The following is a 23,499-nucleotide window of genomic DNA, read 5'->3' as shown; positions in this document are numbered from 1 at the left end:
AGCTCCCACAAACATGATACTGACCAGAAAATTTGTTGTAGTGATGTTGGTTGAGGGATAAATATTGGCTAGGACACCAGAGAGAACTCCCCTGCTCTTCTTCCAACAGTGCCATGGGATCTTTTACATCCACCTGAGAGGGCAGACAGGGCCTTGGTTTAACATCTTATCTGACAGATGGCACTTCCGTCAGTGAAGCACTCCCTCAATCAGCCTGGATTTTGTGCTCAAGTCTCTGGAGTGGGATTTGAACCTATGGCCTTCTAACTCAGAGGCGAAACGTGTTACCAACTGAGCCACGGTTGCCGCTGCTACATAGTAAACAGTGTCAGCAATGATGGGGGTACCAAGTGTGAGCTGGCGACGGGATTTCCTCAATGTAGAAATGTCTTAAAATCCTGATTGGGGCCTTCTTCTTATGGCGCAGACCTTCCCTAGTGTTGGGCGAGCAACGAGAGTTTTTAACACCTGGGGCCAGGAAAAGTGACCTAACCTTCGATGGCGTCCATTTACATTGAACCCACCCCAGTATAATTGGGGAACCTTAGAAAACCACGTCCTGAGGAGGTTCTCTGCTAATCAGATGGCAGCGATGCTGCTGTAGTCATTAAAGACTGGACTGTAATATAAAGGGAAAAAAAGAAATGGCGATGTCAGCAGTGTCCTTGTTGCAATCTTATTGGAGTCTGCTTCATCAGATGTGTGTTCCCAGCATCTTTAGCTTTTATTTCAGATTTCCAGCATTATGCCGTTTCTTTTAATCTCAAATATGGGGTGAATAGGTCACACAAATTATTCCCAGTTCCTTCACACGGACACTGATCCTGAAACCTTGGTTCACCACATGCTGATACAGGCAAACCAGGAAACAGCATAGCAGCAGGAAATCTTTGCACTCAATCAAATACACCCTTTTACTTAAAATGAATGCAACAAATGGAAAGGTTTTGAACCCTGAATAACTGCCATCTGTTTATAACAACAACAACTTGCATTTATATAGCGCCTTTAACACAGTAAAACGTCCTAAGGCCCTTCACAGAAGCGTGATCAGACATAATTTGACACCGAACACATAAGGAGATATTCGGACAGGTGATCAAAAGCTTGGTCAAAGAGGTAGGTTTTAAGGAGTGCCTTAAAGGAGAAGAGCAAGGTAGAGAGGCAGAGAGGTTTATAGAACTTAGGGTCTAGACAGCTGAAGGCACATCTGTCAGTGGTGGGGCAAAGGAAATCGGGAATGCACAAGAGGCTAGAATTGGAGGAACGCAGAGATCTCGGAGGGTTGCAGGGCTGGTGGAGGTTACAGGGATAGGGAGGGGCGAGGCCATGGAGGGATTTGAAAACGAAGATGAGAATTTTAAAACTGAGGCGTTGCCAGACCAGGAGCTAGTGTAGGTCAGCGAGCACAGGGGTGGTGGGTGAACGGGAGTTAGTGCGAGTTAGGATACGGGCAGCAGAGTTTTGGATGAGCTAAAATTTATGGAGAAACTAGAATAGCAGCTGTAAGATAAAGCTGAACTTTACAGTCCACGTTGTACAGTGTCTCTGTGGTAATCCTGATTGTTTTGGATTAACAATCTTTATAACATTTCAAATGAATAATAATGTTATTATTATTGTTATGAACTATTTTCCACTGGTTTGTAAGTTGGTAACTAGAGGACATCAATTTAAGATCATCATCAGATAAATGAAGGGAGAGGTAGGGAGAAATATTTTTAAGCAGCGGGCTGTTAGGACATGGAATACCCGAACAGAAATAGTGGGGGAAACAGAATCTATATTGGGCCAGATTTTGCTGTCAAAATAATGGTGAGGCTAATGGCGCTCACTGTTATTTATGCGCAAATGGTGCAGCAACTTCAGGCGAGGGGCAGATGCGCGGTAAACTCAAATATTCAAAAGTTGCCTTCCGAGTTGCGTTGCTCTGCCATTAGCTTCGCGAAAACCGCATCTTGCTGTCTGCCTCACCATTGAAATAGCATTGAATAGCGTGAAGTTGCTGTATTTGTGCGGTAGATATGAACTAAACTCGCCACAGAAATTTCTTGTCAAGTCATTTCAAGTCTAAGCACCTTTTAATGATGTGATAACCGTTAATTACTGCCAATCAACCTCTCTGGCACTGAAAATTAACTGTTACAAATGTGGAGTCTCATTCCTTCAGGTTTTAATTGTTGGAGATTTTTAAAATGTCAAATTTAACATTTAATTTTTTTAAAAAACTTTTCCTTTCTATTTCTTTTTTTCTCTCTCTTAATCCAATCTTTCTTTCCCTCTCTTTATTTCTCTTTCTGTTCCTGATTTGACATTAAATTCACCCACTCTAATTTACATAGGAACATAGGAACAGGAGTAGGCCATTCAGCCCCTTGTTCCTGCTCCGCCATTTGATAAGATCATGGCTGATCTGTGATCTAACTCCATATACCTGCCTTTGGCCCATATCCCTTAATACCTTTGGTTGCCAAAAAGCTATCTATCTCACATTTACATTTAGCAATTGAGCTAGTATCAATTGCCGTTTGCGGAAGAGAGTTCCAAACTTCTACCACCCTTTGTGTGTAGAAATGTTTTCTAATCTCACTCCTGAAAGGTCTGGCTCTAATTTTTAGACTGTGCCCCCTACTCCTAGAATCCCCAACCAGTGGAAATAGTTTCTCTCTATCCACCCTATCCATTCCCCTTAATATCTTATAAACTTCGATCAGATCACCCCATAACCTTCTAAACTCCAGAGAATACAACCCCAATTTGTGTAATCTCTCCTCGTAACTTAATCCTTGAAGTCCGGGTATCATTCTAGTAAACCTACGCTGCACTCCCTCCAAGGCCAATATGTTCTTCCGAAGGTGCAGTGCCCAGAACTGCTCACAGTACTCCAGGTGCAGTCTAACCAGGGTTTTGTATAGCTGCAGCATAACTTCTGCCCCCTTGTACTCCAGTCCTCGAGATATAAAGGCCAGCATTCCATTAGCCTTACTGATTATTTTCTGCACCTGTTCATGACACTTCAGTGATCTATGTACCTGAACCCCTAAGTCCCTTTGGACATCCACTGTTTTTAACTTTTTACCATTTAGAAAGTACCCTGTTCTATCCTTTTTGATCCAAAGTGGATGACCTCACATTTGTCTACATTGAATTCCATCTGCCACAGTTTTGCCCATTCACCCAATCTATCAATATTCCTTTGTAATTTTATGTTTTCATCTACACAGCTTACAATGCCACCAATCTTTGTGTCATCGGCAAATTTAGATATGAGACTTTCTACGCCTTCATCTAAGTCGTTAATAAATAGTGAATAATTGAGGCCCCAAGACAGATCCCTGCGGGACTCCACTAGTCACATCCTGCCAATGTGAATACTTACCCATTATCCCTACTCTCTGTCGCCTTTCGCTCAACCAATTTCCTAACCAAGTCCGTACTTTTCCCTCCATTCCATGGGCTTCTAACTTAGCTAACAGTCTCTTATGTGGGACCTTATCAAATGCCTTCTGGAAGTCCATATAAATAACATCCATTGACATTCCCCTGTCTACTACTTTAGTCACCCCTTCAAAAAGTTCAATCAGGTTTGTCAGGCATGACCTACCTTTCACAAATCCATGTTGGCTCTCCCTGATTAACTGAAAATTCTTGAGTGTTCAGTCACCCTATCCTTAATTATAGACTCCAGCAATTTCCCCACAACAGATGGTAGGCTAACTGGTCTATAATTCCCTGGTTTCCCTCCCTCTCCTTTCTTAAAAAGCGGAGTGACATGTGCAATTTTCCAATCTAGAGAGACAGTTCCTGAATCTAGAGAACTTTGAAAGATTATAGTTAGGGCATCCGCAATCTGCTCACCTACTTCCTTTAAAACCCTGGGATGGAAACCATCTGGTCCTGGGGATTTGTCACTCTTTAGTGCTATTATTTTCTTCATTACTGTTGCTTTACTTATGTTAATTTTATCGAGTCCCTGTCCCCGATTCAATATTAGTTTTCTTGGGATTTCCGGCATGCTCTCCTCTTTTTCTACTGTAAATACTGACGCAAAGTAATTATTCAGCATGTCTGCCATTTCCCCATTGTCAATTTCAGTTTTTAAGTGACCAACACTGCTCCTGACCACCCTCTTTTTCCTAATATAACTATAAAAGTTCTTCGTATTGGTTTTCATATCCCTTGCAAGTTTCTTTTCATACTCTCTTTTTGTAGCTCTTACTATCAGTTTTGTGACCCTTTGTTGATCTTTGTATCTTTCCCATTCGCCAGGATCTGTGCCATTTTTTGCCTTTTTGTATGCCCTTTCCTTTTGCCTTATACTGTCCCTGACCTCTTTAGTTTTCCAAGGCTGTTTTTTTTGGCAAGTAGAGTTCTTGCCCCTCAGGGGTATAAACCGGTTCTGTATCTCGTTAAATGTTTCTTTAAACATTTCCCACTGATCATCAGTCGTTTTACCCATTAACAGATTTGCCCAGTTTACTGTGGACAGTCTCTGTCTCATCCCATTGAAGTCGGCCTTACCTAAATCTAGAATCTTAGCAGCTGACTCACTTTTTTCCCTTTCAAACATTACATTGAACTCGATCATGTTATGATTGCTATTGGATAGATGTTCACGCACAGTTAAGCTGTTAACTAAATCTGGTTCATTACTCATTACTAAATCTAGTATGGCTTGCCCCCGTGTTGCCTCTAGGACATACTGCTGTAGAAAACTATCCTGGACACACTCAAGAAATTCACTACCTTTCTGACAGTTGCTAGTCTGCTTTCCCCAATCTATGTGAAGGTTAAAGTCCCCCATTAAGGCCACTTTGCCTTTGTTACACGCTTGTCTAATCTCTGCATTTATACAATCTAGCACTTCAGAGCTGCTGCCAGGGCTCCTATACACAACTCCCACTATAGTCTTAGATCCTTTCCTATTTCTCAATTCAACCCATAAGGTCTCTGTTGGCTGCTTACCTCTCGTTATATCCTCCTTTATCATTGAAGTGATTTCCTCTCTAATCATTAAGGCTACTCCTCCCCCTCTTCCATTTTCCCTATCTCTCCTGTAGACCTTATAACCCGGTATACTTAGTTCCCAATCCTGACCATCCTGCAGCCATGTCTCAGTAATAGCTATCATGTCATACCCTCCAATTTGAATTTGTGCCTGTAGTTCATTTAATTTATTCCTTATACTCCGTGCATTTGTATATAGAACTCTTAGTTGGGCCACACACCCTAGCCTGACCTTCAGCTTTGATGCTGGGTTAATCGCCTTACGCCTTTTAGTTTTCATTTTATCTGTAGTGTCTAAAGTACACTTTGTTTCTGCTGCTCTACGCTTTTCCCATTCACTTGTTCTTGAACAACTGTTTGTACTATTTGTATTGTAAATTTCCCCTGGGTCTTCCCCTCTCTTGCTGCTCTCAACTTTACTCCCTTCTGACTTCCCACTAAGGTTCCCATCCCCCTGCCACTCTAGTTTAAACCTTCCCCAACAGCACTAGCAAACACCCCCACGAGGACATTGGTCCTGGTCCTGCTCGGGAGTAACCCGTCTCGCTTGTACAGATCCCACCTTCCCCAGAACCGGTCCCAATGACCCAGGAATCTAAATCCCTCCCTCCTACACCATCCCTGCAGCCACGCATTCATCCTGTCTATTCTCCTGTTCCTATACTCACTAGCACGTGGCACTGGTAGTAATCCTGAGATCACTACCTTTGAGGTCCTGCTTTTTAATTTATCTCCTAAGTCGTTGGTACCGATATGGACCATGACTACTGGCTGTTCACCCTCCCCCTCCAGAATGCCCTGCAGCCGTTCCGTGACCTCCTTGACCCAAGCACCAGGGAGGCAACATACCATCCTGGAGTCACGTTTACGGCCGCAGAAATGCCTATCTGTTCCCCTTACAATTGAATCCCCTATCACTATAGCCCTGCCACTCTTCTTCCTCCCCTCCTGTGCAGCAGAGCCACCCGTGGTGCCACGAACTTGGCTCTTGCTGCTTTCCCCTGATAAGTCATTTCCCCCAACAGTATCCAAAGCAGAATATCTGTTTGAGAGGGAGATGGCCCCAGGGGACTCCTGCTCTACCTGGTCTTTTTACTCTGCCTGGCGGTCACCCATTTCCTTTCTGCCTGCGTAATCTTTACCTGCGGTGTGACCACCTCACTGAACGTGCTATCCACGATAATCTCAGCATCGCTTATGCTCCACAGTGAATCAACCCGCAGCTCCAGCTCCAAAATGCGTTTGCCAGTAGCTGCAACTGGACACACTTCCTGCACACATGGTCACCAGGGACACTGGTAGTGTCCATGACTTCCCACATAGTGCAGGAGGAGCATATCACGGGTGCGAGCTCTGCTGCCATGACTTGCCTTAGATGTACACTGTGTTCACCTCTCAGACTCTCCTCCCGCTCTCGGTCTCTCCTTTTATACTGTGCTCACCTCTCGGACTCTCCTGCCTCACCTGCGACGTCGCACAGTAGTTTTCTCTTGTTGCAGGTCTGCTGCTGCCTCTATCCCCACTCTCAGTCTTCTGCTGCTCAGGTCCGCCGCCGCACTGCGGAAAAAGTTAGGAAAAGCAAGGCAAAGTAGCACCTCCTTCCCCCACTTCACCGAACTCCCACACTCACCAATCTCTGAGGTGTTCACTCTGTGCTCTGCTGCACTTCCTTCTCAGTCTAATTGGTTAAGGAGATACCCAGTTGCTTGCCCTGTTCACTCAGGCCGCAGACGCCCTGTTTCCCTCACTGTGCTGTTATCAGCTCCCACTTTCAGCAACTTGACACAGTTAGATGCCCTGCCACAGCAAAGTATCGCTTTTAAAAGGGAAGGGGATAAATATTTGACAAAAAAAAGTATTTTAAGGGAAGAATGGTGGAGAGCTCTTTCGGAGGGCCAGCACAGGCATGAAGGGCCGAATGGCCTCCTTCTGTGTTGTGCCTCGGGACATTTTACTGCATTAAAGACGCTATATAAATGCAAGTTGTTGTTGTAAACTTCTATGATTTCTAAGTTATTTTGTGTTTTTTTTGTGTGATGAGTGAAAATTAATGATGGTCCTTAACAAGAGGAGATAAAAAGATTATCAGTCACATGATAAATTTAAAACATTTAAAATTGACTGGGCTGATGTGTGGTTTGACAGGCCTGTTGTGTCCTTGTGAAGCTTTGCAGATGTTTTGGATCAGAAGTGAAACCAAAGCAGAGTTTCGTTTCTGTGCTGAGGAGGAGTCAGCTCTCTTGACGTGTCAGTTCCTGGGGTTAAATTGGGAAAGAGGTGAATTTCAGTCTCAAACAACATCGCTGCAACTCCTGGAGCTTTCTGATCGGAGCACGTACAGGCAGCCGGAGAACCAGCAGCATGGCTTTCTCGCAAGGGTCCGAGCAACAGCCCATCTACAACCCGGTATGTACCTGGCCCCAACCCCAGCGGATGTCCCCCGGTGACTGACCATGATTTCGAAAGTCATTTGCTTGTTTGATCATTTTTTCCCGGCAAATATTCTCACTCATATTAATTCTTGCCGCCTTTTTGAGCGAATAGTTCGGTGGGTGGGGGGAACTGGGGGAGAGTGGAGGTTGGGGGAGAGAGGGAGGTTGGGGGAGAGAGAGATTGGGACAGAGGGAGAGACTGGGGGAGTGAGGGAGACCGGGGAGAATGGTGGAGAGAGGGAGACTAGTGGTGAGAGGGAGACTGGGGGTTGGGGAGATTGGGGCTCCAGTGGGGACAGAGACTGGGTGTTGGTCCCAGCGTTTCCTGCAGAGCTGCAGCAGCATCCTGCTACTTGACAATTTGCATGTTTCTACATTACCTCATTCAGCCCTCATGTGCCTGTCCTTGTAGCCATAGATCCGCTCTAACTTTCTAATCTTATTTACATTCCCTAATTTTCCATATCTAAGGTGTTTCTAAGGCGGGTCCCTCTTCAAGGCTGGAGTGAACATAGACAACTTGTTTTGTCCATTGCTGAGTTTCTTATCAGCTACAGCTCTCTGATTGGACTGGCTCCTAATTAAGTCCACTGTCCAAACTGAAACATTGCTTTTTACTGCATTTGATCTATATTAATGACTTGGACTTGGGTGTACAGGTCACAATTTCAAAATTTGCAGATGACACAAAACTTGGAAGTTTAGTGAACAGTGAGGAGGATGGTGATAGATTTCAAGAGGATATAGACAGGCTGGTGGAATGGGCGGACACATGGCAGATGAAACTTAACGGAGAGAAGTGCAAAATGATACATTTTGGCAGGAAGAATGAGGAGAGGTAATATAAACTAAATGGTACAATTCTAAAGGGGGTGCAGGAACAGAGAGACCTGGGGGTGTATGTACACAAAAGTGGCAGGACAGGTTGAGAAAGCGGTTAAAAAAGCATACGGGATCATAAGAACATAAGAAATAGGAGCAGGAGTAGGCTATTTGGCCCTTCGAGCCCGCTCCGCCATTCAATCAGATCATGGCTGATTTGATTCTGGCCTCAACTCCACTTTCCTGCCTTTTCCCCATATCCTTTGACTCCCTTGCTGATCAAAAATTTGTCTAACTCAGCCTTGAATATATTCAATGACTCAGCCTCCGCCGCTCTTTGGGCAAAGAATTCCAAAGGTTCATAACGCTCTGAGAGGAGAAATTTCCCTTCGTCTCCGTCTTAAATGGGCAACTCCTTGTTCTGAGACTATGCCCCCTATTCTAGAATCTCTAGCCAGGGGGAACAATCTCTCAGCAGCTACCCTGTCAAGTCCCCTCATAATCTTATATGTTTTAATGAGATCACCTCTCATTCTTCTAAACTCCAGAGAGTATAGGCACATTCTACTCAACCTCTCTTCATTGGACAACCCTCATCCTAGGAATTATAGAAAGGTTACAGAACGGAAGGAGTCCATTCAGCCCATGGAGTCCATGCCGGCTCTATGCAAGAGCAATCCAGCTAGTCCAACTCCCCCGCCCTTTCCCCATAGCCCTGCAAATCTTTTCCTTTCAAGTACTTATCTAATTCCCATTTGAAGGCCATGATTGAATCTGCTTCCACCACCCCCTCGGGCAGTACATTCCAGCTCCTAACTACTTGCAGTGTAAAAAAGTTTTTCCTCATGTCACCTTTGGTTCTTTTGCCAATCACCTTAAATCTATGTCCTCTGCTTCTTGATCCTTCCGCCAATGGGAACAGTTTCTCTCTATCTACTCTGACTAGACCCTTCATGATTTTGAAAACCTCTATCAAATCTCCTCGCAACCGTCTCTGTTCCAAGGAGAAAACCCCAGCTTCTCCAGTCTATCCATGTAACTAAAGTCCCTCATTCCTGGAATCAATCAAGTAAATCTCTTCTGCACCCTCTCTAAGGCATATATACCCCCAGATTTCTCTGTTGTTGTACCCCTTCCTACTAAAATGTATCTAATTATTCTAGTTATTCCATCCAGAAACCACCCAGATTTCTATCCATTGGTTGTAAACAAGGTTCAAAACAATCATCCCCTGGACTTAAAAGATCCTCCAGTACTCTTTTACTGTTTTTCATATTGTGGATAATTTAAATTTCAATTTTTGGAGTTCACCCTGAATTGGAAATTCCAATTTTATAGCTTTCTCCACTTCAATTTGCATCCCTCTTTTTTTCTATTCGTTCATGGGATGTGGGCGTCGCTGGCGAGGCCGGCATTTATTGCCCATCCCTAATTGCCCTTGAGAAGGTGGTGGTGAGCCGCCTTCTTGAACCGCTGCAGTCCGTGTGGTGAAGGTTCTCCCACAGTGCTGTTAGGAAGGGAGTTCCAGGATTTTGACCCAGCGACGATGAAGGAACGGCGATATATTTCCAAGTCGGGATGGTGTGTGACTTGGAGGGGAACGTGCAGGTGGTGTTGTTCCCATGTATCTGCTGCTCTTGTCCTTCTAGGTGGTAGAGGTCACAGGTTTGGGAGGTGCTGTCGAAGAAGCCTTGGCGAGTTGCTGCAGTGCATCCTGTGGATGGTCCACACTGCAGCCACAGTGCGCCGGTGGTGAAGGGAGTGAATGTTTTGGGTGGTGGATGGGGTGCCAATCAAGCGGGCTGCTTTGTCCTGGATGGTGTCAAGCTTCTTGAGTGTTGTTGGAGCTGCACTCATCCAGGCAAGTGGAGAGTATTCCATCACACTCCTGACTTGTGCCTTGTAGATGGTGGAAAGGAGGTGAGGAGGTGAGTCAGGAGGTGAGTCACTCACCGCAGAATACCCAGCCTCTGACCTGCTCTTGTGGCCACAGTATTTATATGGCTGGTCAGTTAAGTTTCTGGTCAATGGTGACCCCCAGGATGTTGATGGTGGGGGATTCGGCGATGGTAATGCCGTTGAATGTCGAGGGGAGGTGGTTAGACTCTCTCTTGTTGGAGATGGTCATTGCCTGGCACTTTTCTGGCGCGAATATTACTTGCTACTTATGAGCCCAAGCCTGGATGTTATCCAGGTCTTGCTGCATGCAGGCTCGGACTGATTCATGATCTGAGGGGTTGCGAATGAAACTGAACACTGTGCAATCATCAGCGAACATCCCCATTTCTGACCTTATGATGGAGGGAACGTCATTGATGAAGCAGCTGAAGATGGTTGGGCCTAGGACACTGCCTTGAGGAACTCCTGCAGCAATGTCCTGGGGCTGAGATGATTGGCCTCCAACAACCACTACCATCTTCCTTTGTGCTAGGTATGACTCCAGCCACTGGAGAGTTTTCCCCCTGATTCCCATTGACTTCAATTTTACTCGGGCTTCTTGGTGCCACACTCGGTCAAATGCTGCCTTGATGTCAAGGGCAGTCACTTGCACCTCACCGCTGAAATTCAGCTCTTTTGTCCATGTTTGGACCAAGGCTGTAATGAGGTCTGGAGCTGAGTGGTCCTGGCGGAACCCAAACTGAGCATCGGTGAGCAGGTTATTGGTGAGTAAGTGCCGCTTGATAGCACTGTCGACGACACCTTCCATCACTTTGTTGATGATCGAGAGTGGACTGATGGGGCAGTAATTGACCGGATTGGATTTGTCCTGCTTTTTGTGGACAGGACATACCTGGGCAATTTTCCACATTGTCGGGTAGATGCCAGTGTTGTAGCTGTACTGGAACAGCTTGGCTCGATACCAGTGTGTTTAACCCTATCCTGATTGTTTCATTACAAAGTTGGTTTCTCTACGGAGCATGTGCGAGTGCCTTGATTAATAAAATTAAATCAGTAGTGATACAGTATATGTTCTCACTCACCTGAACCACATTTACCATTTCATGTGGTGGTATTATCAAGTAATTGAGCATGCCTGAGACCCATTCTTCAGTGCATCTTCTTCATGCATTTTGCATACTAGTTGCCTCAATTGCAACATATCACATTTACGCACACGTGATCCCAACATCATGCCACACGTGACATCAAATACAAGCCATTCCTGCGCTTTCAGGTTGTTAAAATATCAGGGGTGTCTGGAGGTCTTTGTTTATCTCCCCCAGCATGGTCCTGATGTCTCGGGTAGTGGCCAGGCTTATCAAATGCAATTTTCTCATTGTTCAGTACAGGCAAGGACACAGCCATCTCCAAGAGAAAGCTATCAATTAACTATTCTTAACTACACTTTCCTGACTTTCACTAGAATGGATATTGATACCAGATTGATCTTTGGGTGAATCATGCCCAGGTGATTTATCTTACTCGTGGATGTTCTCAAACATCTCTTCCCTAACCCCTTCTGTTCGGATTCCTGAAATTCACCCATAATCACCAAGGGCGATAACCTTAGACCCCATTTGGTGGTATAATTTTCCGTTTTCTAGCTTATACCCTCAGTCACTTCCTCATGTCCAATTTACACTTCTCATTACATAATCTTGCCTGTCAAAACCCCATATAATTTATTTAGTATTTTGAGCTGTTAGGACCTCCATCTCCCCATCTGTTATATTATCCCAATGTCTTTGGTCATATTGATGGGGTTTTTTTTGGTGGGGGAGGGGACTTCTGTTGCTCAAGCTGAAATACGGAGAGTTCCACCTGAACACAAATCCATGGACGATGCTTTTTATTGCCGTTTTATTGAAGTTTTTTGGCAACGAGGGGGCTGGGAGTGACTGTCTCTTGATGAGTTTACATAACCAGCAGTTTTTATGGAGTTACAGCCGTCCCCGCCTCTCCACAGGTTTCGACTATGGCGTTTCGCCAGCTAAAAATAACTGCCATTTTTAAACAAAAATGTTACGGTGGGGGGAGCGGGATGGGGGTACACTGGGAAGGGGAGTCTTGAGGGGAGGGGTCCATTTCTGCATCCGTGTGAGAATTCCGCAGCCACAGAATCATGGGGAAGAAAATGGGGCCTTGAGTATTCTTCTAACTCTATTTATCCTTTCTTTTAGCTTATCCCCTTCACTGGGGTTATATTTGGTGGACTGCAAGACGGGAAGATGGTGATAATTCAAGGACAGGTGCCAGGACATGCTAAGAGGTAACCCTGCCACGACTCAAAATCAAGGAAGCTCCAGCCCTACGACCCTCCGAGATCTCTGCGTTTCTCCAACTCTGGCTTCTTGTGAATCCCCGATTTCCTTCGTCCCTCCATTGGTGGCCATGCCTTCAGCTGCCTAGGCCCTAAGCTCTGGAATTCCCTCTGCCTCTCTACCTCTTTCTCCTTTAAGACGCTCATTAAAACCTACCTCTTTGACTAAGCTTTTGGTCACCTGTCCTAACACCTCCATTTGGTGTCAAATTCTGTCTGAAACGCTCCTGTGAAGCGCCTTGTGACATTTTGCTATGTTAAAGGCATTATATAAATACAAGTTGTTGTTGTACAGTTATATAATACAAGATGATTATCTCGACTCACAACTGACTGCAAGAATTTCCATGTAAATGTGAAGTTGGTTTTGCACAAACCAGATAAAATGATGTTGGCTTGTTTTTAGCTGGCAGCCTCCTCAAATGTCCACACCCCAGTTGGAGGACCAGTGATCTATCTGCATGGGACCGGTCCCTTTGGTCTCTTTATGTGGGTGATACCCACTGTTGCAAAGTTGCAGCGGCTGGCCCTGGTGGGATTGTTAAGTTAGTCCCTTACAAAGGAAGTCTCTTCCCCGCCCTTCGCCTTCTTCGTACTGGTTGACTCACCAGGTTCAATCCCACATCCAAATGGTCCACTGTGAAATTATATTATAAAATGGCTTTAAAGGATTTAGATCTGAGTGAATCAAAAATACTAAGACTTGTGGAGATGAAAAACAGGAATGAAATGTAGCATTTCCTGTTGTTCATTCTCAAGATTTTTGAGACTTTATCTCATGCTGCAAAAGTTCCGGTGGGAATTGAGCTGCTCTGGGGTCTGTTACAGCCCTTAACCCAACGCACCCAAGCTCTGCTCCAAAAGGGTGTAAGGGTAAACCCAGCAACTACAGGCTAGTCAGTTTAACCTCGGCAGTGGAGAAACTTTTAGAAATGATAATCCGGGACAAAATTAACTGTCACTTGGACAAGTGTGGATTCATTAAGGAAAGCCAGCACAGATTTGTTAAAGGAAATATTGTTTAAGTAACTTGATTGAGTTTTTTGATGAGGTAACAGAGAGGGTTGATGAGGGCAATGCGGTTGATGTGTATATGGACTTCCAAAAGGAGTTTGATAAAGTGCTGCATAATAGGCTTGTCATCGAAGCCCATGGAATAAAAGGGGCAGTCACAGCATGGATACGAAATTGGCTAAGTAACAGGGAACAGAGAGTAGTGGTGAACGGTTGTTTTTCAGACTGGAGGGTACAGTGGTGTTCCCCAGGGGTCAGTGCTGGGATTTGCGGATGACACAAAACTTGGAAGGGTAGTGAACAGTGAGGAGGATGGTGATAGACTTCAAGAGGACATAGACAGGCTGATGGAATGGGCAGACACGTGGCAAATGAAATTTAACGCAGAAAAGTGTGGTGATACATTTTGGTAGGAAGAATGAGGAGAGGCAATATAAATTAAAGGGTACAATTCTAACAGGGTGCAGGAACAGAGAGATCTGGGGGTATATGTGCACAAATCGTTGAAGGTGGCAAAGCAGGTTGAGAAAGCGGTTAAGAAAGCATACGGGATCCTGGGCTTTATAAATAGAGGCATAGAGTACAAAAGCAAGGAGGTTACGATGAACCTTTATAAAACTCTGGTTTGACCACAACTGGAGTATTGTGTCCAGGTCTGGGCACCGCACTTTAGGAGGATGTGAAGGCCTTATAGAGGGTGCAGAGGAGATTTATTGGAATGATTCCAGGGATGAGGGACTTTAGTTACGTGGATAGACTGCAGAAGCTGGGATTGTTCTCTTTGGAGCAGAGAAGGCTGAGAGGAGATTTGATAGAGGTGTTCAAAATCATGAAGGGTCTGGACAGAATAGATATAGAGAAACTGTTACCATTGGCGGAAGAATCAAGAACCAGAGGACATAGATTTAAGGTAATTGGCAAAAGAACCAAAGGCGACATAAGGAAAAACTTTTTTTTACATAGTGAGTGGTCAGGATCTGGAATGCACTGCCTGAGCGGGTGGTGGAGGCAGATTCCATCATGGCCTTCAAATGGGAATTGGATAAGTATTTGAAGGGAATCATTTGCAGGGCTAAGGGGATAGGACGGGGGAGTGGGACTAGCTGGATTGCTCTTGCAGAGAGCAAGCACGGACTCAATGGGCTAAATGGCCTCCTTCCATGCTGTAACCATTCTATGATTCTGTTAGGAGCGAGGGTCACAGCCTGTCCAAATTTGGGCCAGTGTTTCAGTCAGATGTCCAAAAAATTCCCAAAACGGAAATTGGACCACCTCCCCCGCTAAAATATAATGAAAGAAAGAAATATAAATTTAAAAAAAGACATCAACATCTCATGCTGTGCTTATCAAAGTCTTCTCCATTGAGGGACCTCCTGCAAATATTAGCACACACCCAGGGACCCACTATAAATAATAGTATAGAATAGGGTTCCCCTTCAAATAATTGCACACTCCCAGGGACCCACTATATATAATAGTACGCACCCAGGGACCCACTATAAATAAAAGCACGCTCCCAGGGACCCACTGTAAATAATAGCACGCTCCCAGGGACCCACTGTAAATAATAGCACGCTCCCAGGGACCCACTGTAAATAATAGCACGCTCCCAGGGACCCATTATAAATATAGCACAACACAAGGGGCCACCTTCAAATAATGGCACGCACCCAGGGACTCCTTTCAAATAATGGCACAGTCTCTCTATGTGGGTGACACCCAACATTGCAGGGTTGCAGCAGGCTGGGCATTCTCTTCCCAGCTCTTCCCCTACCTTGTACTGGTTGACTCACCAGACTCAGTCCCAAACCCAAATGGTCCATTGGGAAATTATATCATAAAACGGCTTTAAAGGATTCAGTTCTGAGTGAATCATAAAAAATACTGAGACTTGCGGAGATGAAAAACAGGAATGGAATGTAGCATTTCTTGTTGTTCATTCACAAGATAGAATCATAGAATCATAGAAGTTTACAACATGGAAACAGGCCCTTCGGCCTAACATGTCCATGTCGCCCAGTTTATACCACTAAGCTAGTCCCAGTTGCCTGCACTTGGCCCATATCCCTCTATACCCATCTTACCCATGTAACTGTCCAAATGCTTTTTAAAAGACAAAATTGTACCCGCCTCTACTACTGCCTCTGGCAGCTCGTTCCAGACACTCACCACCCTTTGAGTGAAAAAATTGCCCCTCTGGACCCTTTTGTATCTCTCCCCTCTCACCTTAAATCTATGCCCCCTCGTTATAGACTCCCCTACCTTTGGGAAAAGATTTTGACTATCTACCTTATCTATGCCCCTCATTATTTTATAGACTTGTATAAGATCACCCCTAAACCTCCTACTCTCCAGGGAAAAAAGTCTCAGTCTATCCAACCTCTCCCTATAAGTCAAACCATCAAGTCCCGGTAGCATCCTAGTAAATCTTTTCTGCACTCTTTCTAGTTTAATAATATCCTTTCTATAATAGGGTGAGCAGAACTGTACACAGTATTCCAAGTGTGGCCTTACTAATGTCTTGTACAACTTCAACAAGATATCCCAACTCCTGTATTCAATGTTCTGACCAATGAAACCAAGCATGCTGAATGCCTTCTTCACCACCCTATCCACCTGTGACTCCACTTTCAAGGAGCTATGAATCTGTACTCCTAGATCTCTTTGTTCTATAACTCTCCCCAACGCCCTACCATTAACGGAGTAGGTCCTGGCCCGATTTTTGAGTCTTTATCCCATGCTGCAAAAGTTCCGGTGGGAATAGTATGACTTGAGCTGCTTTGGGGTCCATTACAGCCCTTAACCCAACACACCCAAGCTCTGCTTTGTGACAGTTCAAAACGGTTAGGAGCGGAGGGTCACAGCCTGTCCAAATTTGGACCAGCATTTTCGTCAAATGTCCAAAAGATTCCCAAAACGGAAAATGGACCACCTCCCCCACTAATATACAATGAGAGAAAGAAAAATAAATATAAAAAAGACATCAACATCACACGCAGTGCTTATCAAAGTCTTCTCTGTTGAGGGAAATCCTGCAAATATTAGCACACACCTCTAGGGACCCACTATAAATAATAGTATAAGCCCAGGGGCCCCTTCAAATAATGGCATACTCCCAGACCCTCTTCAAATAATAGGATGCTCCCAGGGGGCCCCCTTCAAATAATGGCATGCTCCCAGGGGCCCCCCTCAAATAATAGCACGCTCCCCGGGACCCCCCTCAAATAATGGCATGCTTCCAGGGGCCCCCCTCAAATAATAGCACGCTCCCCGGGATCCCCTTCAAATAATGGCACGCTCCCCGGGACCCCCTTCGAATAATGGCACGCTCCCTGGGACCCCCTTCAAATAATGGCAGCTCCTCAGGACCCCCTTCAAATAATGGCACGCTTCCAAGGGGCCCCCCTCAAATAATGGCACACTCCCTGGGACCCCCTTCAAATAATGGCACGCTTCCAGGAGCCCCCCTCAAAAAATAGTGTGCTCCCCGAACCCCCTTTAAACAATAGCACGCTCCCAGGGACCCCCTTCAAATGGTAGCACACTCCCAGGAACTACGTTTGAATAATAGCACGCTCCCAGGGACCCCCTAATTAATAACACAACAACAGTCTGGTGTTGCAGTGACGATCTATGTTCGGAGCAGCAATTTAGCACCCATCAACTGTGTACAGTTCTGGTCACCCTATTATAGAAAGGATATTATTAAACTAGAAAGAGTGCAGAAAAGATTTACTAGGATGCTACCGGGACTTGATGGTTTGACTTACAGGGAGAGGTTAGACAGACTGAGACTTTTTTCCCTGGAGAGTAGGAGGTTTAGGGGTGATCTTATAGAAGTCTATAAAATAATGAGGGGCATAGATAAGGTAGATAGTCAAAATCTTTTCCCAAAGGTAGGGGAGTCTATAACGAGGGGGCACAGATTTAAGGTGAGAGGGGAGAGATACAAAAGGGTCCAGAGGGGCAATTTTTTCACTCAAAGGGTGGTGAGTGTCTGGAACGAGCTGCCAGAGGCAGTAGTAGAGGCGGGTACAATTTTGTCTTTTAAAAAGCATTTGGACAGTTACATGGGTAAGATGGGTATAGAGGGATATGGGCCAAGTGCAGGCAATTGGGACTAGCTTAGTGGTATAAACTGGGCGACATGGACATGTTGGGCCGAAGGGCCTGTTTCCATGTTGTAACTTCTATGATTCTATGATTCTATAAGGAAGCTAACTGACTGAATTTGTCCTTGTCCCGTAGGTTTGCGGTGGATTTTCAGTGTGGTAGCTGTGAGAAGCCCCGTTCCGACATCGCCTTTCACTTTAACCTGCGTTACGATGAAGGTAACGTCGTTGTCTGCAACACGCTGGAGCGCCAATGTTGGGGAAGTGAAGAGAGGAAGCAACAAATGCCCATCCCCTGCGGCTCATACTTTGAACTGATCGTGAACGTGCGCAGTTACTGTTTTCAGGTATGAAGAGGGACTAATTAACTCCATGTGAACAGATTCCTTGAAAAGTAGAACTATTAGGACTACAAATATGTTCCCCTCTTCCTGTGGGCAAGTGCCTGCCCTACATGACTGAAATCAAGAGCTCACTGTCCAGGTGATCACAGGCCCAGACCCATATTCCATTGCTCCAAGGTGTTGTGCGTCACAGCATTGCTGAGAATGGACCTCAAGCAAACCATGGGTTGGAAATGGGGCCCTGGATAAAGAGACAGTGCCATTGTGTCAGGTGGTGTGGGCAGTACCTGTGTGATATGTATAAACATTTAGTCAGAAACGCTACATCTCAGTACAAATGGATTTTGTTTTAATCCTGAATCTCGGGAACTGAATTTAAGTCCAGTATGGGAAGGGAAGGTGGGGAGGGTGGGGAGGGGAGTGGGGGCAGGGAGGCTGATTCAACTAATGAATCCAATAAGGAATTCAGGAGAAACTTCTTTACTCAGAGAGTGGTTAGAATGTGGAACTCGCTACCATCTGGAGTGGTTGAGGTGAACAGCATAGAGGCATTTAAGGGGAAGCTCGATAAACACATGCGGGAGAAAGGAATAGAAGGATATGTTGATAGGGTGAGATGAAGTAAGGTGGGAGGACTGAGGACTTGTGCTTTCATAAGTAACTTGATTGTTTTTCTTTCTTACAAAGGTTTCTGTGAATGGTCAGCATTTCCTTGAATACAACCACAGGCTGCCCTTCAGTAGAGTGGACACGCTCAAGATTTCAGGAGATGTCCATGTGAATGCTATCACCTTCAGAAGCCCAAATGTAAGTAGCTCACCACCATTTGCCAAGTCCAAAACTGGACAGGGAGGCAGAGATCAGGGCGGCTGGGACCATGGTTCGAGTTCCGAAGCTTGCTCTGCTGGTCATGAAAATTGACTGAAAATCTTTATAACCAATGCAACCATGTCACAAGACAGAAGTGAGGGAGAAAGTTGACTTTTATTTGAAAGCCAGACTTTTGGGGCTGGATTTCCCTCTATTATTCTGCCCAAAATTGGGTGGGATAACATCTGAAAAAGGTGGGAAATTGGACAGTGAGGCCTACTGAAGTCTCATCGCCCAAACATCAGTTTTTCTCCCCTTGCCCAAGGCATAACTACTGCTGGCTGCTCCTTGCCCCCACCACATGCGAGTGCCAGTGGGTCGCTTTACCCCAAGTTATTAAAGTTCAGAAGAAGGGGGAGCTTTTTACAGATTATATCAGACACACCTTCTCGCAGGATGTCCTTCTGCACACTAAGAGCAGTGAACAGTTGGAATGGACTCCCAGATAGATTAGTGGAGGTGAAAAAATTGGAATCATATAAGAAACGAATGGATGCTGCAATAGGGGCACCATAGGGCTTCGCTGGATGGATAAATTAAGATGGGCTGAATGACCGTCCTCATCTGTAATGATCTTGTGACCTCCACAAGTTGAGTCTCTGACCTCTCGTGCAGAGGCACCAGGCAGAAATCAGATGTTTTCCCATGAAAGGAAAGGGAGGGGAAGATCACCCTCTAGGGCATCGCTCCGTAGCCAGTCTCAGAGCAACACGGGTGAAGGCTTGAGAGGGAGGTGGAGGGAAGGTTACTTTCCCTTCTGATTGTTGCGCAACAATCGCCAGACAGGAGGGTTCCCTCCCAGTCGGGGAACACTTTAGCAGTCAAGGGCATTCAGCCACCGATCTTCGGGTAAGTGTTCTCAAAGGCGGCCTTCGAGACACACGACAACGCATAATCGTTGAGCAGAAATTGATAGCCAGGTTCCGCACCCATGAGGACGGCCTCAACCGGGATCTTGGGTTCATGTCATGCTACACGGAACCCCACCAGCAGGAAAAAAAAGTTATCTGTTTTTAATACAACTGGACATTCTCTCTCTCTCTCTCTCTGCCTTTCGGGTCTCTTTCTCTCTGTCTGTGTAATTTGACCCATTGTGTATTCAGTATATTGGGACCTACTGTTTTCCGTGGCTAACCTGTGTGAACACCAACGACACCTTTGATTGGTGTGATGGTGTCCCAGCCTAATATAAGATATGCGATTTGAGAACCTCTCATTCACTCACTCACCTGACGAAGGAGATAATCTCCGAAAGCTTGTGATTTTAAAATAAAATTGTTGGACTATAACCTGGTGTTGTAAGATTCCTTACATCTCTCTCCTCCTTTAAGAGGCTCCCTAAAACCTTCCTCTTTGACCAAGCTTTTGATTGCCTGTCCAAATGTCAATGTTTGTTTGACAAAGCTTCTGTGAAGTGCCTTGGGACATTTTACTGCGTTAAAGGTGCTAAATAAATGCAAGTTTTTGCTGTTCTGTCTTTGGTGTTTGTTCCTTTTCATCCTCCCCAATCCTGTTATCTGATTCTGTTTGTGATACAGGTTCCTCCAGCGTATGCTCCTCCTGCTTACACGCCCATTCCGGCCTTCAATGTAAGTCTGGTTGTTTTGGTTCTTTCTGCAAATTGCTTCTGTCAGGTTTTCAGTTGCACAAATACCGGTTATTCTCCACAATGGCAACAGGCCAAGTTTGCCGATTGCCTTGTTGAGGCCCCTGTCCAGACATTCCCTGCCATCTGAATTCTCAAGAACTGCTCACATATTTTAAATAACACATACATGCAGGTGCTGTGATGAGCGGGGCTGCTGGTTTACTCTGGGTGGATGCGCTTTGGTCATCGGTATCTGCCTTGTGATCTTTTCCTGGAATTATGTGGTCAGTTTACTGAAATATTTTTGTATCAAAAAAGCTGTGGAAATCTGATAAACAAAGCACTAGTGTGTACATTCAGAGCTGTGTGCCAAAGGAGGAGACTTGAGAAACGTGGGGTGTCTCGATTAGAACAAAGACAGCTAAGGGAAGGACTGATGATGGTGTTTAAAATGATGAGGGGTTTTGATAAGGTAAATCGGGAAAATCTGTTTCTACTGGTCAGTGAGTCGGTAACTAGAGGGCATGAATTTAAGATCACCAAAAGGACAAAGGGAAAGATGTGGAGATTTTTTTATGCAGAGGATTGTTAGGTCATGGAATGCCCAACCAGAAATAGTGGGGGAAGCAGAATCCATAATAGTTTGAGAAAGGGAAGTGCAAAAGAAACATTTAAAAGGGTATTTGGAAAGAGCAAGGGAATGGGACTAAGCGGAGAGCTCTTTCAAGGAGCCAGCACAGGTGTGATGGGCCGAATGGCTTCCTTCTGTGTTGTGAGATCTGATAGAATCCAAAATTTCTAGTCAATTGTGACTTGTGTGGAAAGTGGTTGAGAAATGGCCTCACATAATACAGGTGAAGGAAGCCATGAAGGTTTTAATTGCTGTTTCAGAGAAAAGAACTCTACCCTTTCTGGATCCGGGGTTTATCCCTGTTACACCCCCATTGTTAGTCTTACCAGCGAGAGGACAATGGGGGAGGGGGGGGTTTAGGGGCAGCTCCTAGACTCCCACCTGTACCACTCTTTACAGGCAGTCAGGGAGGGTGTAACAGCCTCATGAGAGCTTCCCTGCTGAAATTCGTCCCCCCCATGCAATTCCCCAGAATGCAACTGAGTGTGGTAACTGAACGGAGTGAGGATTGGTCATGCCCCTTTCACTCAGTGACGCCATATGTTCTTCCAACAAGATGGGCCACTGTGATACCCCAATCTGTGCCGTTAATCTCAGCAGGGGCAGTGGTTGGGCTGCTGCACTTTCCCAGGGTCCCAACTCCTGAATGCTGTCCAATGGCCTTTTGCTGTAAGGTGCTTGTGTTTGCAAAAACCACACATTCTTGAACAGCATCTCCCCAACCCGCCACCTAGAAGGACAAGGACACAGGTGCATGGGAACACCATCATCTCCAGGTCAGACACCATTCTGACCTGGACATATATCGGCCGTTCCTTCATCATTGCTGGATCAAAATCTTGGATCTCCCTACCTAACAGCACTGTGGGAGTACTTTCACCACATGGGCTGCAGCGGTTTAAGAAGGTGGCTCGCCACCACCTTCTCAAGGGCAACTAGGGATGGGCAATAAATGCCGGCCTTGCCAGCGAGACCCACAAGCCGAGAATGAATATTAAAAAAAATGCAGAATCAATTAAACTGGGATTTTTCTTCAAACCACTTTGAATTAAAAATAATGCTGACAATTAGAAGGATGCTATTAAGGTTTTATATATGTATCAGCAATGAGACTTGACATATTCCAAAATGGGCCTTTTTACCTTCCCATCCTGCAGGTAACCCTCCTATCCTGTAGGAGGGGTTGCATTAGGTAACCCCTCCCATCCTGTAGGTGGGACTGTTGTAGATAACCGTCCCATTCTCTAGAAGGAGCTGCACTGGATAACCCTCTCACCCTGAGGGTGGGGATGCTGTGGGTAACCCTCCCCTCCTGTAATAAAACAGAAAATGTTGGAAATACTCAGCAAGTCAGGCAGTATCTGTGGAGAAAGAAACAGATTAAACAGTTTTTAAGCAAGGGGCGGGGTCAGGGGTGGAAGGGGAGGGGAAGAAAGAATAAAAGGGAAGGTCTCTGATAGGATGGAGGGTGGGAGGTGATTAAATGATAAAAGGGATGATGGTGCAAGGCAAGGAGGGAGGTAATGGGATAAATAAAGAAACAAAAGATGGGTATAGAGGGACTGTAAACGGCAGAACCATTACCAGCACTTGCTGTTGAAAAAAATGGTTATGATCTGAAGTTATTGAAATCAATGTTGAATCCAGAAGGTTTGTAAAGTGCCTAAACGAAAGAAGAGGTGCTGCTCCTCGAGCTTCCATTGAGCTTCATTGGAACAGTGTAAGAGGCCGAGGACAGAGAGATCAGAGTGGGAGTGGGACGGAGAGTTAATCGGCAAGCGACTGGAAGCTCAGGGTCAGGCTTGCGGACTGAATGGAGGTGTTCAGCAAAACGATCACCCAATCTGCATTGGTCTCCCCAATGTAGCGAAGACCGCATCGTGAACAGTGAATAGTATATTAAATTGAAAGAAATATAAGTACATCGCTGTTTCACCTGGAAGGAGTCTTTGTGGCCCTGGACGGTGGGAAGGGAGGAGGTGAAAGGGCAGGTGTTGCATCTCCTGCATTTGCACGGGGAGGTGTATCTCCCACCCATGCTGTAGGTGGGGCTGCATACAATCATAGAATGGTTACAGCACAGGAGGAGGTCATTCGGCCCATCGAGCCCGTGCTGGCTCTTTGTAAAAGCAATCCAGTTAGACCCATTCCCCCGCTCATTCCCCGTTGCCATGCAAATTTTTTCCCTTCAAGTATTTATCCAATTCCCTTTTTGAAAGCCACAATTGAATCTGCTTCCACCAACCTTTCAGGCAGCGCCTTCCAGATCATAACTACTCGCTGCGTAAAAAAGTTTTTCCTCATGTCGCCTTTGATTCTTTTGCCAATCACCTTAAACCTGTGTCCTCTGGTTCTTGACCCTTCTGCCAATGGGAACAGTTCTTTATTTACTTTATCTAAACCCTTCATGATTTTGAA

The 23,499-nt window shown here is 45.4% G+C and overlaps 1 protein-coding gene across 5 annotated transcripts in view; it reads left to right on the top strand.

Annotated features, from left to right (window-relative positions):
* Positions 1 to 986: 986 nt before the first annotated feature.
* Positions 987 to 23,499, top strand: part of LOC137306062 (galectin-9-like) — a 45,747-nt gene continuing 23,234 nt past the window's right edge. Inside the window, exons 1-6 of one of the 5 annotated variants that reach the window (XM_067975114.1) lie at positions 992 to 1,119; positions 7,174 to 7,413; positions 12,383 to 12,471; positions 17,785 to 17,995; positions 18,680 to 18,799; positions 20,401 to 20,451. In XM_067975114.1, the coding sequence (XP_067831215.1) occupies positions 7,369 to 7,413; positions 12,383 to 12,471; positions 17,785 to 17,995; positions 18,680 to 18,799; positions 20,401 to 20,451 (516 nt within the window). In that variant the 5' untranslated portion in view covers positions 992 to 1,119; positions 7,174 to 7,368. Of the gene's footprint in view, positions 1,120 to 7,173; positions 7,414 to 12,382; positions 12,472 to 17,784; positions 17,996 to 18,679; positions 18,800 to 20,400; positions 20,452 to 23,499 lie in introns of those variants that run through there. The other 4 variants (XM_067975115.1, XM_067975117.1, XM_067975118.1 and 1 more) reach the window with 4 other exon arrangements.

The sequence above is a fragment of the Heptranchias perlo genome, chromosome 41 (assembly GCF_035084215.1).
Source record: "Heptranchias perlo isolate sHepPer1 chromosome 41, sHepPer1.hap1, whole genome shotgun sequence".
Taxonomy (NCBI): domain Eukaryota; kingdom Metazoa; phylum Chordata; class Chondrichthyes; order Hexanchiformes; family Hexanchidae; genus Heptranchias; species Heptranchias perlo.
This window is presented reverse-complemented; position numbering and strand designations above follow the sequence as displayed.